The following is an 18,783-nucleotide window of genomic DNA, read 5'->3' on the forward strand; positions in this document are numbered from 1 at the left end:
TCCAATTTTGCTGTTCATATGTTTTGATACAATATAATACAAAATATTCAACATACAGAAATAAAACAGCTCTATGCATTGTATATTCCACACCACAGCCCTACAGGGAAGCGTGGTGGCAGCAAATCATCCTCAACCCAATGAAATAAAGCATTATACATCACAGCCAATTTGAGTTGCAGACCCATCAATATAAATTCTACTAGATTTAGTGACCACACACCATACCAATATTGTTCTAAAATATATGATTACATTTCACAAGTTCACCTGCAGTATGAAATTCCAGAAAGACTGGTAACTGTTACACCAGTGCAGAAACGAACATATATTAATGGTTACAACAATGTTTTGTGCAGTGCGCAAGGCTACGCTGATGCCGCAAGGCTACGCTGATGCCGCACGGCTACGCTGATGCCGCACGGCTACGCTGATGCCGCAAGGCTACGCTGATGCCGCAAGGCTACGCTGATGCCGCAAGGCTACGCTGATGCCGCAAGGCTACGCTGATGCATTACACAGGAAAGTAGACGCGAGAACTCCTACCACCGCACGGCGCTGTGGCCCCAGAAGTGTATTCTGCTGTCATTGTTTCATTCAAGTCAACTGTGTTTCCGTGTACTTAGCGACTAGCTAACAGAGCTGTCAAGGCAGGCAATATGAACATTTAAATAACTATGCCAAACTGTGACACGTTTGGAAAAGTGTCTTAGTCAGACAGTTTGTGTAGACATGGATTGACGAGTTACTTTTCAAGGACCTGTCGTGCCAACTTCCCGAGCCCTTGCTACGCTACTCGGCGTCCAGCCATGCCTCTCGTCGGTGCAAACCAGCCACAGTTGATTCGTTCAAGTCAGAAGGACGAATATTATCAACAGTGTCTCAGGAACAACGCGAATGAAGCTTTCCAGACTCTTGCAGGCAAGTAGGTGGGATACACAGCTATAGCCTACATGACCATTTAGAGCATAGCTATGAATGCATTACCACATTTCATTCAATGTTAACATTACTATCGGCAAAAGGCGCTAAAGTAGTTATCTTCTTTACCCGGGACGTTTGTTAAAGAGCCCAGACGCTCGGTCTGGAAAGTGCGGAAGTTTGCTGTACTTTTTTAGAAACCATAAGGGACGTGTATTTCCATATCAACGAGAAGAAAACAAATTCTACACCTTTTATAGAGTTCGGGTTAGTGCAGCCACACACCTTCTACGAAACTTTAAAAATATGAGTTTCTTGCAGACGTGAAAGATATGTTTCGAAAACAGTTTCACAAACGATGAATATTGAAGTTTCTAAACATTAAAACACAGCGTCGGGATTTGTAGTTACCACGGAGCCAAACGTGGGCGAATGTAACTGCTTAAAACTCGACATGCAAAGAAGGGGTTTCAAGAGCCATGAATGCATAAGCTAATATCCTGCTTTATAATAGCTATTATAATAGTTATTATTCTTACAGTAGCTAGCTAGCTGCTTTGTTCTTTACTCCTACAGGGTCCAAGAGATGGCTGCACTGGAGAAAAGAGATCCAACTCCTGTCAGACCTGGCATACTATGGTTTAACCACATTCTCAGGTAGGTAAACAAACGGCTGGAGCTCCATACTGTGTTCAAAACTGACAGGCAGGCGTTTGCCATCAAAGACAGACCAGGGGCATCCATTGTTAATGCCACCTAACCACACACCCTTGCTGTCCCTCCCCGTGTCATCCAGGGTACCAGACGTTGGGCGAGGAGTATGTCAGTATCATCCAAGTGGACCCCACTCTGCGCAGGGTACCGTCGCGTGTCAGACGAGGAGCCCTGGTGCTCCTCCACAGCCTGTTTCCATACCTGCTGGACAAGCTGCTGGTGTGCTTGGAGAATGAGCTGGAGGCGGGGGAGGAGGAGAGCCAGGGAGGGGGAATCCAGAGAGCAACAGTGGCCAGTCCTTGGAGCCCCGGAGCCTGGATGAGAGGCTGGGTCCGGAGGGCATTGGGGCTGCTGACGGAGCCCCAGAGGAGGGCGTGTGTGCCGGCCGTGTTGGCCCTCCAGCAGGGACTCTCCATTCTCCACCGGGTGCATGTGGCCTTGTTTTACATCAGCGGGGCCTTCTACCACCTGGGGAAGAGGACGGCCGGAGTGAGCTATGTGGGTATTTGTGTTAGAACCTATTCAGTAATGTACCGTAGCAAACCTTTTTGCAATGGGGGGGAAAAAAACACACCAAAAAACATATTTTTGGACAGGTTCAAATTATCACTCCCTTTTTCAGTCCATTTTCTTACTAGCTGAACTTTGTTTACTGTTGCAAAACGTTTTGTTACGGTGGGCCCTAATGGGCCCATGTCTCAGTGTTTTACGAGTGTATGCTTCTCACCATTCTTTATTTCCCTGGGTGGTTAGCTACGGGTACGTGGTGTGACGGGGGACGACGGGGACATCCGGAGCAGCTACAGGCTCCTGGGCGTGATCTCCCTGATGCAGCTGACCCTCTCGCTGGCCCTGCAACTCAACAACCTCCGTCAGAGACAGAGAGCCCGGCAGGAGTGGAGACAACACAGGAACCTGCCCTCCAGGTACAATGCTGTAGGACACTGTTTTAATAATATAATTAACACTGACTGCCTTGGTCACACTGAGAATCTGCTACCATATCTATCCCATATACCTTTCTATCCCATACACCAAATCTATCCCATATACCATATCTATACTATATACCATATCTATCCCATATACCTTTCTATCCCATACACCATATCTATACTATATACCATATCTATCCTATATACCATATCTATACCATATCTATACTATATACCATATCTATCCTATATACCATATCTATACCATTCTATCCCATACACCATATCTAACCCATATACCATATCTAACCCATATACCATATCTAACCCATATACCATATACATCCCATATACCTTTCTATCCCATACACCATATCTATACTATATACCATATCTATCCTATATACCATATCTATCCCATATCTATACCATATCTATCCCATATACCATATCTAACCCATATACCTTTCTATCCCATACACCATATCTATACTATATACCATATCTATCCCATATACCTTTCTATCCCATATACCATATCTATACCATATACATCCCATATACCATATCTATACCATATACATCCCATATACCATATCTATACCATATACCATATCTATCCCATATACCATATACATCCCATATACCATATCTATCCCATATACCATATCTATACCATATCTATCCCATATACCATATCTATACCATATACCATATCTATCCCATATCCCATATACCATATCTATCCCATATACCATATCTATCCCATATACCATATCTATCCCATATACCATATCTATCCCATATACCTTTCTATCCCATATACCTTTCTATCCCATACACCTTTCTATACCATATACATCCCATATACCATATCTATACCATATACATCCCATATACCATATCTATACCATATACATCCCCTATACCATATCTATCCCATATACCATATCTATACCATATACCATATCTATCCCATATCTATCCCATATACCATATCTATCCCATATACCATATCTATCCCATATACCTTGCTTGGTCCTGGGGGTTCCATCAAGCTTCTCATTGGGGTTGGGTGTTGGTGGGTCCCCTGGGAAGCACTGCCTTTGAACAATAGAAAAATGTGCATGAACTTGAACGTACTTGACCCTCTGACCCATCTAAATGTATGAAGTAATCTGAAATTGTAAATCCATGAAATGTGTAACTTGAAATATAAAAACCGTGGAAAAATCTGACTAAATATGTAAAAAAAAAAAATTGAATAGTAGAAATAGTAGAAACACTATTGTGACAGGAAGTGTTTGAGGACATTCAAATTACATCAGATGGATACAATCTGATTGCGAAGCTGCTGTTCAAAATCTTCACCTCAAGTTGGACATTTCCTTAAAACGCACACATGCCCCCATGCATTCTTCTCAATGTGAATATTGAGGTAAGCATATGAATTTCACATGTATGTATAGTTTTAAAATGTACCCGTGTGTGTGTGTGTCTAGGTCCCAATCTGTAGACGAGACTGACTCTCCCCGTGCCTCTCGCTGTATCCTGTGTCTAGAGGAGAGGAGACACTCGACCTCCACCCCGTGTGGTCATCTGTTCTGCTGGGAGTGCATCACAGAGTGGTGCAACACCAAGGTGAGAGGATGACTACTGTTCTATGTCCCATTTAATTATGTGAATGAAACGCTACACTCTTTAAGGGGTACTATAACAGTGGCACAGTCCAGAAACGACCTCTAACCTGTAGGTCTGACAGGACTGGAGAGGTATAATGTTCCACCTAGCTGGCCTATCGGAGGGCCAGTGTTCCGCCTATCGGAGGGCCAGTGTTCCGCCTATCGGAGGGCCGGTGTTCCGCCTATCGGAGGGCCGGTGTTCCGCCTATCGGAGGGCCGGTGTTCCGCCTATCGGAGGGCCGGTGTTCCGCCTATCGGAGGGCCGGTGTTCCGCCTATCGGAGGGCCGGTGTTCCGCCTATCGGAGGGCCGGTGTTCCGCCTATCGGAGGGCCGGTGTTCCGCCTATCGGAGGGCCGGTGTTCCGCCTATCGGAGGGCCGGTGTTCCGCCTATCGGAGGGCCGGTGTTCCGCCTATGGGAGGGCCGGTGTTCCGCCTATGGGAGGGCCGGTGTTCCGCCTATGGGAGGGCCGGTGTTCCGCCTATGGGAGGGCCGGTGTTCCGCCTATGGGAGGGCCGGTGTTCCGCCTATGGGAGGGCCGGTGTTCCGCCTATGGGAGGGCCGGTGTTCCGCCTATGGGAGGGCCGGTGTTCCGCCTATGGGAGGGCCGGTGTTCCGCCTATGGGAGGGCCGGTGTTCCGCCTATGGGAGGGCCGGTGTTCCGCCTATGGGAGGGCCGGTGTTCCGCCTATGGGAGGGCCGGTGTTCCGCCTATGGGAGGGCCGGTGTTCCGCCTATGGGAGGGCCGGTGTTCCGCCTATGGGAGGGCCGGTGTTCCGCCTATGGGAGGGCCGGTGTTCCGCCTATCGGAGGGCCGGTGTTCCGCCTATCGGAGGGCCGGTGTTCCGCCTATCGGAGGGCCGGTGTTCCGCCTATCGGAGGGCCGGTGTTCCGCCTATCGGAGGGCCAGTGTTCCGCCTAGCCAGCCTATCGGAGGGCCAGTGTTCCGCCTATCGGAGGGTCAGTGTTCCGCCTAGGCAGCCTATCGGTGAAAAGAAGCTAGATGCAGTGCATGACTATTTGTTCCTTCCTCTCCACAGACGGAGTGTCCTTTGTGTCGTGAGAAGTTCCAGCCTCCTCGACTAGTCTACCTGAGGAACTACTAGCCGAAGAGCCAGAACCTCTGACGTGGCTGTTCTTATTATGTGGCTCACTTCCTACAGGACTGGATCGCCACATTGGACTGTTGAATCGTTAAACACAACTGTTTACTCTTTATCAGAGTTTTGCTATCCCTTGTTGAGGTCCCATCTGAATAGCATCACACTTAGAGAATGGCTCAAGATCTTATTTTGGGGCGTTGATTCAGATATTGCCCGTGTCAAGATATGTCCAGTATGAAAGCAAATGTGTGCATGAAGAATTATTGTTTTTGTAGAAGAAAAAATCTTTCAGAATACAGAACGTTATTGTAAAGATCTGTACAACACTGTCCTCAGCCCTTTCATTCTGTGTCAGGGCTACACACTGGGATAATTTGTAGGTAATGGCTATATATATATATATTTTAATTTCTTTGATAATGTACTGTTTCTACATTTTATGAGAATATGTAACACAGTGCACTATATTGAACAATCATACATGTTTCAATGATTTGCATATGAATCATGTTGGATTGTATCAGTCTGTAACTGATCTAAATGTGTACATTTAAAACAATGACTAATCAACTAACAGTGGAATTATTTTTCGTCTCGTGTGTTTTATTAATAAGGCGACTAGTATATTGTTTACATTAAGGCTGTTGTCATGGATCAGTAATGTATTAGCTCTGGCCTACAGAGGGGTATGCTACAAAGCAGGATCAATGAGTTAGCCGGCCAACTTTTGATAAACAAACAAAAATATAGATTTCTGGTTCATTAAGAAATTTATACTGTAAACCCCAATGTACTGTCATTAAATCAAATAAAATTGTATTTTTCACATTATTTGTAGACTAACAGGGAAATGCTTACTTGTGTGTTTAATTACACACAATAACCGATAATGACAAAGTGAAAACAGGTTTTTATAAATTTTTGCAGTTGTATTAAACAGAAATATCTTATTTACATAAGTATTCAGACCCTTTGCTATGAGACTCGAAATTGCCTTGGGTGCATCCCTTTTCCATTGATCATCCTTGATGTTTCTACAACTTGATTGGAGTGCACCTGTGATAAATTCTGTTGATTGGACAAAGTCAAACATATAACGTCCCACAGTTGACAGTGCATGTCAGAGCAAAAACCAAGCCACGAGGTCGAAGGAATTGTCTGTAGAGCTCCGAGACAGGATTGTGTTGAGGTTACAGATCTGCAGCATTGAAGGTCCCCAAGAACACAGTGGCCTCCATCATTCTCAAATGAAAGAAGTTTGGAACCACCAAGACTCTTCCTAGAGCTGGCAGCCCGGCCAAACTGAGCAATCAGGGGAGAAAGGGTCTTGGTCAGGGAGGTGACCAAGAACCTGATGGTCAGTCTGACAGAGCTCCAGAGTTCCTCTGTGGAGATGGGAGAACCTTCCAGAAGGACAACCATCTCTGCAGCACTCAACCAATCAGGCCCTTATGGTAGTGGCCAGATGGAAGCCACTCCTCAGTAAAAGCCACACGACAGCCCACTTGGGAGTTTGCCAAAAGGCACATAAAAGGACTCGAACACCATGAGAAACAAGATTCTCTGGTCTGATGAAACCAAGATTGAACTCTAGATGTGGCCTGAATGCCAAGCATCACATCTAGAGGAAACCTGGCACCATCCTTACAGTGAAGCGTGGTGGCAGCATTAAGCTGTGGGGATGTTTTTCAGCGGTAGGGACTGGGAGACTAGTCAGGATCGAGATCCTTGATGAAAACCTGCTCCAGAGTGCTCAGGACCTCAGTCTGGGGTGAAGGTTCACCTTCCAACAGGACAATGACCCTAAGCACACAACCAAGACAACGCAGGAGTGGCTTCGGGACAAGTCTCTGAATGTCCTTGAGTGGCCCGGCCAGAGCCCGGACTTGAACCCGATCAAACATCTCTGGAGACCTGAAAATAGCAGTGCAGCAATGCTCCCCATCGAACCTGACAGCGCTTGAGAGGATCTGCAGAGAAGAATGGGAGAAACTCCCCAAATACAGGTGTGCCAAGCTTGTAGCGTCATACCCAAGAAGACTTGAGGCTGTAATCGCTGCCAAAAGTGCTTCAAGAAAGTGCTGAGTAAAGGGTCTGAATACTTATGTAAATGTAATATCAGTGTTTTATTTTTTTTATAAATTAGCAAAAATGTCTAAACCTGTTTTGCTTTGTCATTATGGTTTGTGTGTAGATTAATGGGGGGGGGGGGGGGGCGATTTAATCAATTTTAGAACAAGGCTGTAATGCAACAAAATGTGGAAAATGTCAAGGGGTATGAATACATTCCGAATGCACTGTATGTGATTAGGTGGGGAGATGGTTAGGTGGGGAGATTGTATTGTGATTGTGTGTGCCTCTTAATTGCCCCTGAGTTGTTCTGATTCAGGACATGGGACCAGCAGTGGAGGTCATACACATAGGGCAGCGATAATTCATCTAGCCATGCTAGCTTCAGCGATTGGAAATTAACAGCTTCTGTTGCTTCATCGTCTTCAGTGGATCCGTACTGTTAGTGCCAGAACAGTTTCAAACCAAGAGACTCAACTGACTGAATTGCCGTCGGTCAGTCTTCCTTGTCGAGTCTCTGGGTTTCAAACCTCTCTGACACTAGCATTAACTGGCTTGCACAGAAGTGGCACGAATTATGGTGTTTTAGAGTGGAAAAGACGGTGGACTCAGTGGAGGACATCCCAGTCACTTAGCAGTGACCGGCCGATTGATATCGGCCGGTTACCTGTGTAGGCATGTTTTGCACCGGCTAAGAGCTGATTGTATTCGATTTGGAACCAGGCTGCCTCCCGGGCTTGAGCCAGATGCCCCGCTGTGGCCAACGTTGAAGTCGCTCAAAACAAAGTGACTTTGTTTTGCAGATGGAATAATGAGTAAGATTGGTTTTTTTCACATGCAAAACTGATTGCTTTGGAGTGTGACTGTTTGCCCATGCCCACCTCTCTGACGGGGCCCATGCCCACCTTTCTGACGGGGCCAATGCCCACCTCTTTGACGGGGCCCATGCCCACCTCTTTGACGGGGCCTATGCCCACCTCTTTGACGGGGCCCATGCCCACCTCTCTGATGGGGCCCATGCCCACCTCTCTGACGGGGCCCATGCCCACCTCTCTGACGGGGCCCATGCCCACCTCTCTGACGGGGCCCATGTCCACCTCTCTGACGGGGCCCATGCCCACCTCTCTGACGGGGCCCATTCCCACCTCTTTGACGGGGCTCATGCCCACCTCTTTGACGGGGCCCATGCCCACCTCTTTGATGGGGCCCATGCCCACCTCTCTGACGGGGCCCATGCCCACCTCTCTGACGGGGCCCATGCCCACCTCTTTGACGGGGCCCATGCCCACCTCTCTGACGGGGCCCATGCCCACCTCTTTGACGGGGCCCATGCCCACCTCTTTGACGGGGCCCATGCCCACCTCTCTGACGGGGCCCCTGCCCACCTCTCTGACGGGGCCCATGCCCACCTCTCTGACGAGGCCCCTGCCCATCTCTCTGACGGGGCCCATGCCCACCTCTCTGACGGGGCCCATGCCCACCTCTTTGACGGGGCCCATGCCCACCTCTTTGACGGGGCCCATGCCCACCTCTTTGACGGGGCCCATGCCCACCTCTCTGACTGGGCCCATGCCCACCTCTCTGACGGGGCCCATGCCCACCTCTCTGATGGGGCCCATGCCCACCTCTCTGACGGGGCCCATGCCCACCTCTCTGACGGGGCCCATGCCCACCTCTCTGACGGGGCCCATGTCCACCTCTCTGACGGGGCCCATGCCCACCTCTCTGACGGGGCCCATGCCCACCTCTTTGACGGGGCCCATGCCCACCTCTTTGACGGTGCCCATGCCCACCTCTTTGACGGGGCCCATGCCCACCTCTTTGACGGGGCCCATGCCCACCTCTTTGACGGGGCCCATGCCCACCTCTTTGACGGGGCCCATGCCCACCTCTTTGACGGGGCCCATGCCCACCTCTTTGACGGGGCCCATGCCCACCTCTTTGACGGGGCCCATGCCCACCTCTCTGATGGGGCCCATGCCCACCTCTTTGACGGGGCCCATGCCCACCTCTTTGACGGGGCCCATGCCCACCTCTTTGACGGGGCCCATGCTCACCTCTCTGACGGGGCCCCTTGTCCACAAGCTCTTTGATTTCTTCCTCTCCCTTGCTGTCTATCCTGCTCCATGTTGAAAGAAATTGCAAGTGTTCACACACATCCTTTTATATGGTGACCAATTGTGGTTACAACTGAAATCAATTAACAATAAGGAGCAGTTACTATGTAGGGTTATACTTTACAAACATATTTAGTTATAGTTCTCCAAATCCATATATAGTAGACAAACCAGTTTAAAATCTACAGGTTAACCAAATGGCTAAGTGTTTAACCATTGAGCGCATTTGGATTAAATGGTGGTCAATTGTAATTTAAACAAATGAGAAGAGAGTCATATGAAACGTATTGTGAAAAGGCAATTACTTAATATGAAAGGTAGATGAAACACTGATTAGGTTTGGTGAAAAAGTTACTGTGTGGTTTTGTGTGTTGTACTTATTAGTAAATTAGAAAATCTGCTTCAAGTTTGGAAAAAACAGCCTTTTGATGACCTGCTTTGAGTTTTGTACTAAGAGTTGTGAAAGTTTACCACATACTTGTGAAGATAGTACCTAAGCGATTATATAAATCTTTGGTCACAGCGCATCAGTCCTCACTGACCAGTTTGGCTTTTCACAACCAGACTCTGTGTGTGTGTGTGTGTGTGTGTGTGTGTGTGTGTGTGTGTGTGTGACTGTAACTGTGTATAAAGAGAAATGGTAACTAATCATTTTCCCATGAATATGAACATTTGCCCCACGATGATAAATCAGTGTGCCATGCATACCAATATCTGTCTCCGTTTTCTACTTGATTTAAATTTAGCTCAGTTGGTAGAGCGGGGTGCTTGCAAATCCAGGGTAGTGGCAGGTGCAGCATCCCTTCCCATTACACACAGTTCCCCCTAGCCTGGACACAATCCTAAAGTTTTATTTGACCCCTTTAGCCCAAATAGGTCGCAGAAAAAACACTGAATTAGATGATTAATATCATTCTATAATTTATTATCAATGATTGTCATTCTATTTCTATGGAGGAAAAAATATATACTTAGCCACACCAAGCCTCTCAGAGGTAAATTAGTTCCAGTACTACCATACTCATCCAAATCTTTCAGTTCTACACGACTGCACACTGGATAGGCACGGTTTAGGGGTTACGTCTGGACACATTTAGCAGAAACTGAAAGAACATCAACATAGTGACATCTTCCTGGGTCGAAAGGAAAATGACCTAATGGGCCTCATTCCTCTGTGTCGTACTTTCCCAACAGTCAGTAGCCAGTGTGTGTTTGTTTCAGTGGAGGGAGAGGACACACATCCAGAGCAGTCACTATGCTGTGTGTACAGAGATAGAGAGGAGAGGGGCACGGGAAGTACTGCTAGCCTGGGGGCAGTGGACCAAAGATAGCAAGCAACATGATTGGTATCATTCTCTAACACAATGAACACAATGACTGTTTAACATGATAGGTAATGTGTCATTCTCTAACACAATGAACTGAGGGACAGTTTAACATGATTGATATCATTCTCTAACACAAACAGAGGGACTGTTTAACATGATAGGTAATGTATTATCTTCTAACACAAACAGAGGGCCTGTTTAACATGATAGGTCATGTATTATCCTCTAACACAATGAACAGAGGAACTGTTTTTAGGAAAAAATAGTATGGACTTCTCCATTGGGGTGTCTATGGAAATTGTCTTTCTGGGCTTGGCGTCAGTTAAGCTGTAGTATCGCCAACTAATTTTCAGGGGAAGTTGCTAGCGGCAGGTCAATTTGTTGCTGGAAGTTGCGTGATGAGGTCATTACGTAATAACGTAAAGCTGCGTCGTTACGTAGATTTTTTTATTTTTTTACCTTTATTTAAGCAGGCAAGTCAACTAAGAACTGCCTGTTCAGGGACAGACGACCTTGTCATCTCAGGGGTTTGAACTTGCAACCTTCCGGTTACTAATCCAACGCTCTAACCACTAGGCCACCCCTGCTGAATACTCAATAACGTTACTCAAATTGACTGGCCATCTTGACGAAAAATATGATTTGACATTTGTTAGTTTAGATTTGTTTGTTTATTATCACATATTTTTATTTGTAAAAGTAATTTAAACCCAACACATTTTATATGATCCGATATTTTTAATTTTTAAACACAACACATTGAATTTTTGAACAGTTACACATTATTGAACAATTAAATGTTTTACATTTTCTTTTTAACTAGTAAACGTACACATTCTGAACAATTACAGTTTTAAGCAGTGTATTGGTAGTTAGTTAACATGCTATCTAACTGATCAACAATTATCGGTACAAGCTAATAACAAGGTACTGTATATGCTAGCTTATTGAACAAGCAACTTAACTCAAATAATGATGTGTGCGCTAGACATCCAGTTCTCTCCAGGTTGTGGTGCTGCTTGGCTGGATAGCTGTTTACTGGTTTCCTCCAGATATTGCCACTGTTCTCGCTCACACTGCAGTGCACACTGCCACCATCAGCAGTGTGTCTCCGCCAGTTCCAGAAAGCCCACTCCTTGCATACGTACTGTAAATATGATGAATCATAGATTGGCAAGGAAATCCTCTTCATCTTCACTGTCCAACTGCATTGTCACGGAGCTGGAACCAGCAGTAGAGGATGGAGTGGCCTTAAAGTTGTACGCTGCTGTGGTGCCAAACTGCTGCTGAACTTCACCTGGTAGTTTATGCTGGTAACAAGTATCACCAGCCAGCTTCAGTCCATACTGCACCAGGAGTATGGAGTTGAGAGTGTGCAGTGACATTCTATTTCTTAATTTTGACTTGACCACACTCATTTGACTGAACAGCCGCTCAACCTCCGCATTTCAGTGTGGCAAGGAGAGGGCAGCGAGTGCAGCTTTGCACAGTTCTTCAAATGGATTTGACCCGGAAGATTCCGTGTAGTTACTGACTTCACTCCAAAACTCGACTGTATTTTCAGTTAAACACCTAAACAGATGGATGTTTCTTGATCATTTGTTTTGGGGCTGGTATCCCAGTACCTCAGCAACTTTAATCATTTCAGTGGTGCCTTTATTGTGCTTTAGCGTTTCCTTAACACTGAACAAGGCCATGTTTCACAAAGCTTCTAGATTGTCTGGGAGCCTTGCTTGCAGCTCCTTGCTTAAAGCAACAACGTAGTTGATGCACCGTCTCCGAATTTCCTTTTTGTCCTCTGGCTCAAGACTGAGTTGGTACACCGTGCTCTCTAAAAGGTACTGAAGGTATGGTGATGGACTGAGATGTCCATCAATGGCATCCTTCAGGACATACATTTTTTTGCCATAGGGTTGACTACTCTGCTGCAAATTGATGTTAAGAGGTGTACCAGATTGTCCAGAAGCTTGACAGGATCTGTTTGCTCCTCCCTTAAATGACTTCACTGCAACTTCTACGTGGACAGGATTGATTTCCAGAACGTCAGGTGTTAGTGTTCAAATACTGGAGAGTTGAGACCAAATCACGGACGCTGGACAGAGTGGATTTCAGTTGTAACAAAAGACAGTTTTAATGAGTCAGAGATATCTTGTCCCGCAGTTTTACGTGCACGGACCTAGTTCACATGACTCGGCAAGGAGCCAGGTGAAAAAGAGGCCTATACAATGGTTACATTCATTTTTATACATAGAATAAAGTAGGTGGAGTCTTGTCGTTTCGGTCTTCTTGACTGGTCGGAGGGTTGGAGGCGGGCCTTGCTCTAGCCAGAGCGGGCCCCATTGGTGCACAGCAAAAGTTCTTTGCTCTTGGGACCGGCCAGTTAGAGGGAGATGAGATGTGTGTTTATATAAGGAAGAGGGGGTCAGTCTTATGGCTGGGTGTATGTGTTCTTACGACGGAATGTCTTTGTTAGCAGAAAGGTGGCGGTTGCAATCGTGGGTATACATAAGGTGGTGCTCCTAACCTTGTCTGGTTTGCATGGTGGGTCTGTAGGTGTAGTGCTACGTTTGGGACGGGAGTGATTGGAGGGAGTGATATCAGGAAAAGAGTTAGGGACATGTGTAGGGGTTGGTGTACGTGATGTGGCAGGGTGAAATAGTTGTTCAATTAACCATGTGAAAGTCCTAGGGTTACTCCAAATATCAGTAGGAATATCACAAATAAGGGACCAGATATCCCCAGCCTCACCCAGAGAGGGAGAAATTTCCCTCTAACTGGGCGAGGTTCCCTTCTCAGGGGAGGCGGAGTTTGATGCCGCATCACCTGAGGAAGGAGTGTCTTCATTTGGAATCGAATTTAGGCCGCTCAAATCAGCTCTGACTTCAGTCAGTGTTCTAGAAGGAATTGGGGCTGGGGTGCAATGTGTAAGGCGGTGCCAAGGTGTGCCTGATTTACCTTTGACCTGGACTGAGTGTGAAGTAACCTCCTTCACTTCGTACGGTCCAGTCCACCTGGGTTCCAGCCACTTTCTCTTGTGGACTGTAACCCTCACCCCGTCACCAACCTTTACCTTCAGTAGTGGCGTGTCCCCCGGCAGCTCCCCCTCCTGGACCTTGTGAACCTGGGTAGAGAGTGCTGCAGAGAGAACCGTCAGTTTTTTCACATAATTAGACATTACAATTTGTTGTACATCAAGGGCGGGCATATGACCTCCCTCCCTTGGTGGACCATGCATGACTCTACCAGTCATTATCCCATGAGGCACATACTTTAGCTATCTTAGCTTTTGCTTTTGGTTTGACGTTCCACCAGATTTTGGGATTGGGGCCTGTACACAGATCCAAATCTGTGGGTTATGCCAAATCTTTCTTCCACCTGTCTCAGGTGTTTGTTAAATGTGAGCCATTTGTCAAATTTGATTTGTCTTGGGATGCCATACCTGGGTATTAGTTTGGTTTGTAGCCACTCAAAGACTGACCTAATACCCTCCCCTTTTGTTAGTATTGCCTCTACCCATTTGGAGAACCTATCTACTATGACTAGGAGATAGAGTTTGCCTTTAGATAAATTTTCGGGGCCCATGTCGGTGTAGTCTATACTAATATCCTGAAAACATGCATTAGGTATTACGTATGAGCCCATTGGTGTTTGATATGGTTTCTTTGGGTTGTGTCTGTCACAACCATTGCATTCGTCACAAAATAAATCATCGTCATAAAATAAGTCAGTCATATTTTTTATGTGAGGGTGCCACCAGATGTGCGAGGCCTTTTTGGAGGGTCTTTAGTTTGCCTTCGTGTGTGGGGCCATGTGTTTCTCATAAAAGTTCTGGGTCCATCAGTGTGGCCTGCTTCATGGGCATGGGCTGAGTCTGTATAGATATTCAGTCTTTCCTTTTCCTCTGATGAGGACCTGCGTCAATCCGATGATTTCAGCTAATTTGGCCGATGCTGGTTGAGGGATGATGGCTGATTGAAGGGTGACATCACGAGGTGAGCTGTTTTTTCAATAGCTTTTGCTACTGCAGCAACGTATCTGGAGCATGTTGACTGTCCTACCTCAATGTGGTCAAGTTTGAAGAGTAGTACATCAAGACCCTTCTCTCCCCCTCTTGTTTCTGGAATAGGACGGATGAGGTGAATCCTTCCCTTCCAGAAACATCCAAATGGAACTTGTTCTTGTAGTCAGGTGCAGTCAGAGCTGCTGCCGCTGATAGATCTGTTTTCAGGAGTGCTATGGCTGTTGATGCTTCAGCCGTCCAGGCCAGGGGTGCATGGAGGTTCCTTGATCGTAGGATGACCGGTGCTGCCACCCCCTCTGGGCCACACCCAATGGTACAACACCTGATAGGTGGGGTCAGGTGCATCATGTCTTCGTCCCAGTCTGCAGTGTAGAGGCAGTCATCAGTTTCTGTTGCATTGAGTGTGCAATGGATCTCAGCTTGGGGAGTCTTATATGGGTGCAGAGTGTAGATTTGAGCTTTCAGTTGGTTGAACTTAAACTGGATGTGAGGGGTGGCAGGCCCTGTGGGTAGGCATTTTAGCCAGTACACTTCTTGGGCTTCAGACAGTGTGGTCATCGGCAGGAGTGGCATCCTCATCATTCTTACTGGGTGATCAGGTGTTGAAGTGGGAGGGTTGGTTGTAATCTTGCTGCTCCTGCTGCATGTGTCTAGGAGAGGGTCCTCTTCCTCTTCCTGGTGCCCCTCCACGTCCTCTTCCTCTTTCTCTCCATTGCTGTTGCTGCGGGGAGAGTGGTTTCGTGCAATATCTGGCATAGTGACCGGGAATTCCGCAGTTATACCACTGGTAGTTTCCCCCTCTGTATGGTGTAGGGGTGTAGGGGCCTCGTTGAGCCCGTTGCCGTTGCAGGATATACCGCTGTGGGGGAGGGTAATGGGGTGGTGGGGCTGCCTGCTGTTGGATCATCTGAGAGACAGTCTGTGCCACGATCTGAGTGTTATCTGGCTGCTCCCCTTGGTCTTGAGTTTCTACTGCAATCATTTGTTTGGGCGTGATGGCTGCAGACATTTTATCTAAGTCGTCTGATAATGTGTATAATGCGTTATTTAGGTATATTCAATCCTTACTATGTGGTGTTTATTTCTATCGTTGTATGCTTAGCCTGTCCCTGGTCGAGACAAAGGGGGTTATCAGTATGTGACGCCCGCCACGTGTGTATTTCACCGGTATTTTATTTGAATTTGTTCAGCGATTCGTTTAGGTATTTTCTATAAATGATTCGGCGATTTCCTTTTGGAACAATATATCAGTGAATATATGCGGTTCTATAACAATTTTCAGAGTAATTCTAGCTCTTTAGGAAATATAGATAGAATTTCTAGACAACTAAGAGTTGTTCAGTGAATTATTTAAATACTTTCTGTAAACAATTCAGTAAATTCCTTTATGAACTTATATCAGTAAATTGGAGCGATTCTATAGCAATTGTCAGAATAATTATATATCTTTAGGAAATATGGATAGAATAGAAAAACCCAAAAATCAGTGTGTAGCTTTTAGCGTCTGTCAAACAAAGTCTGTACTAAGCTCGGCGGCTTATTTAAATACTTTCTAGAAACAATTCAGTAAGTTCCTTTATGAACTTATATCAGTAAATTCCAGCGATTCTATAGCAATTGTCAGAATAATTTTAAACTTTAGGCAATATCAACAGGAATGAAAAAAAACGAAAATCAGTATTCCAGCCCGGCTGCTGTCAATCAAAGTTGCCCGGCCATTCGATACTAAGGTGGCTTTGTCTACCAGCACGTGTGCATAATAGCCCAGTTACGTATCCCAACCTACTCCGCGACAAACGTTTCTTTCAATTTAATTTCCCCCATCTCCAAATCATGGAATGTCAACTCTGGTTCATATTATGTTTATTGTTTGATGTGCAATAGCCACCTCATTCCCGATCTGTCTTGTGGAACGCCAAACTTACATATCCTGTATCTACTCGACTACACCTCTTACAAAACCTATTAAATAATACACAGCTTTTTTAATAGGGCATTTTTCATGCAGATTCATTCAATCCAACCACACCTCCACAAGACCTATTCGATGTTATTTGTATCAACAGGAGATTTTACTTGCAGATCCGGTTCATCTATCATTCAACTATAACCACACCTCCACAAGACCTTATTCGATAGTACAGAACGTATCAAAATAGGAAATTTTTACTTGCAGATTCGGTTCATCTATCATTAAACTATAACCACACCTCCACAAGACCTTATTCGATAGTACAGAACGTATCAAAATAGGACATTTTTACTTGCAGATTCGGTTCATCTATCATTAAACTATAACCACACCTCCACAAGACCTTATTCGATAGTATAGAACGTATCAAAAATAGGACATTTTTACTTGCAGATTCGGTTCATCTATAATTCATTCATTCGTATGAAATTCTCATTGAATTTCCAACATCCATAATTGTGTCCTTTACGTGTTAAAACACAGCCACTATTTAACGTCACCTCTATACACAACCCAATACATATATAATTAGGACAGTTTTCTATGCAGATTTCAGAACAAATAGGGTCCCTGGAGGAATTTAACACATTGGTCAATCACAATTCACACATTCCTATTAAAATAACTGAGTATAGGCCCATTAATAAGAATATATATATATATATATTTTACAAAACAAGATATCTTTAATCAATGTCTTAGGTTCTTATGTAAAAAATTTGGGCACCGATTCATACTCACGCCCAGTACTTTCTGATCAAAATTTGGTTTAGGCTATAATACAATATGCAGATTTCGATATAACGGGCTCTGCTCACCTTTATATAGAGCGCTCCGATCAGATTTCCTGAGGCAAGATGAATGGCTGGGGAAGTCACTCTTCAGTCTGATTTTTTTAGCCGTGATCAGTCTCGTCCTCTCACACTAACTTATCATAGATCGAATTCAAGAATAACCAAACTCTGCTACCAAGTTCTGTTAGTGTTCAAATACTGGAGAGTTGAGACCAAATCACGGACGCTGGACAGAGTGGATTTCAGTTGTAACAAAAGACAGTTTTAATGAGTCAGAGATATCTTGTCCCGCAGTTTTACGTGCACGGACCTAGTTCACATGACTCGGCAAGGAGCCAGGTGAAAAAGAGGCCTATACAATGGTTACATTCATTTTTATACATAGAATAAAGTAGGTGGAGTCTTGTCGTTTCGGTCTTCTTGACTGGTCGGAGGGTTGGAGGCGGGCCTTGCTCTAGCCAGAGCGGGCCCCATTGGTGCACAGCAAAAGTTCTTTGCTCTTGGGACCGGCCAGTTAGAGGGAGATGAGATGTGTGTTTATATAAGGAAGAGGGGGTCAGTCTTATGGCTGGGTGTATGTGTTCTTACGACGGAATGTCTTTGTTTATATGAGCTATGTGTATGAATATTTATATAACACAGGTAGACATAGTTGGTCTTGTCCATGTACATGGCGTGGAGCACATCCGCCATGTAGCAACGCTCACTGTCCCTGGTCAACTCAAAGTGGAGCTTCAGGTCTTCCCACTGGCTCAATATATGAGTTACTGCAGGCTCAATTGATAGCCAACGTGTGGCACACACTGGTAGTCTGCAGGGGTTTCTGGCCACAATTAATGGTGGCATACACTGCTTTGTACGCCTCGTGCCGTTTTGGGGAAATCGAAAACCAGTTGTAGATTTCCCTGATACACTCCTAGGGGTGGGTTCCCTGATTAAATACTCAACACTCCTAGGGATGGTTTCCCTGATTAAGTAAACAGACCCTGATTAAGTACTCAACACTTCTAGGGATGGTTTCTTTGGATGCTGCACTGACAACCAATTGTAAAGCCTGGCACACACAGCGGATGAGTACCAAATTGGGCAATGCACATTCTTCCTTTCAAATCTTGTGCACCCTGTT

The 18,783-nt window shown here is 45.6% G+C and overlaps 1 protein-coding gene across 1 annotated transcript; it reads left to right on the forward strand.

Moving 5' to 3' along the window:
- Window positions 1–582: 582 nt before the first annotated feature.
- Window positions 583–5,940, forward strand: LOC139417391 (peroxisomal biogenesis factor 10). Its single transcript, XM_071166662.1, has 6 exons — window positions 583–921; window positions 1,498–1,578; window positions 1,718–2,133; window positions 2,389–2,561; window positions 4,073–4,211; window positions 5,293–5,940. Exons 1-6 carry the CDS (start codon window positions 810–812, stop codon window positions 5,356–5,358), a joined length of 987 nt encoding a protein of 328 aa, XP_071022763.1. The 5' UTR covers window positions 583–809; the 3' UTR covers window positions 5,359–5,940.
- The last annotated feature ends 12,843 nt before the right edge of the window (window positions 5,941–18,783 follow it).

This window comes from Oncorhynchus clarkii, chromosome 9, assembly GCF_045791955.1.
Source record: "Oncorhynchus clarkii lewisi isolate Uvic-CL-2024 chromosome 9, UVic_Ocla_1.0, whole genome shotgun sequence".
Lineage (NCBI taxonomy): Eukaryota > Metazoa > Chordata > Actinopteri > Salmoniformes > Salmonidae > Oncorhynchus > Oncorhynchus clarkii.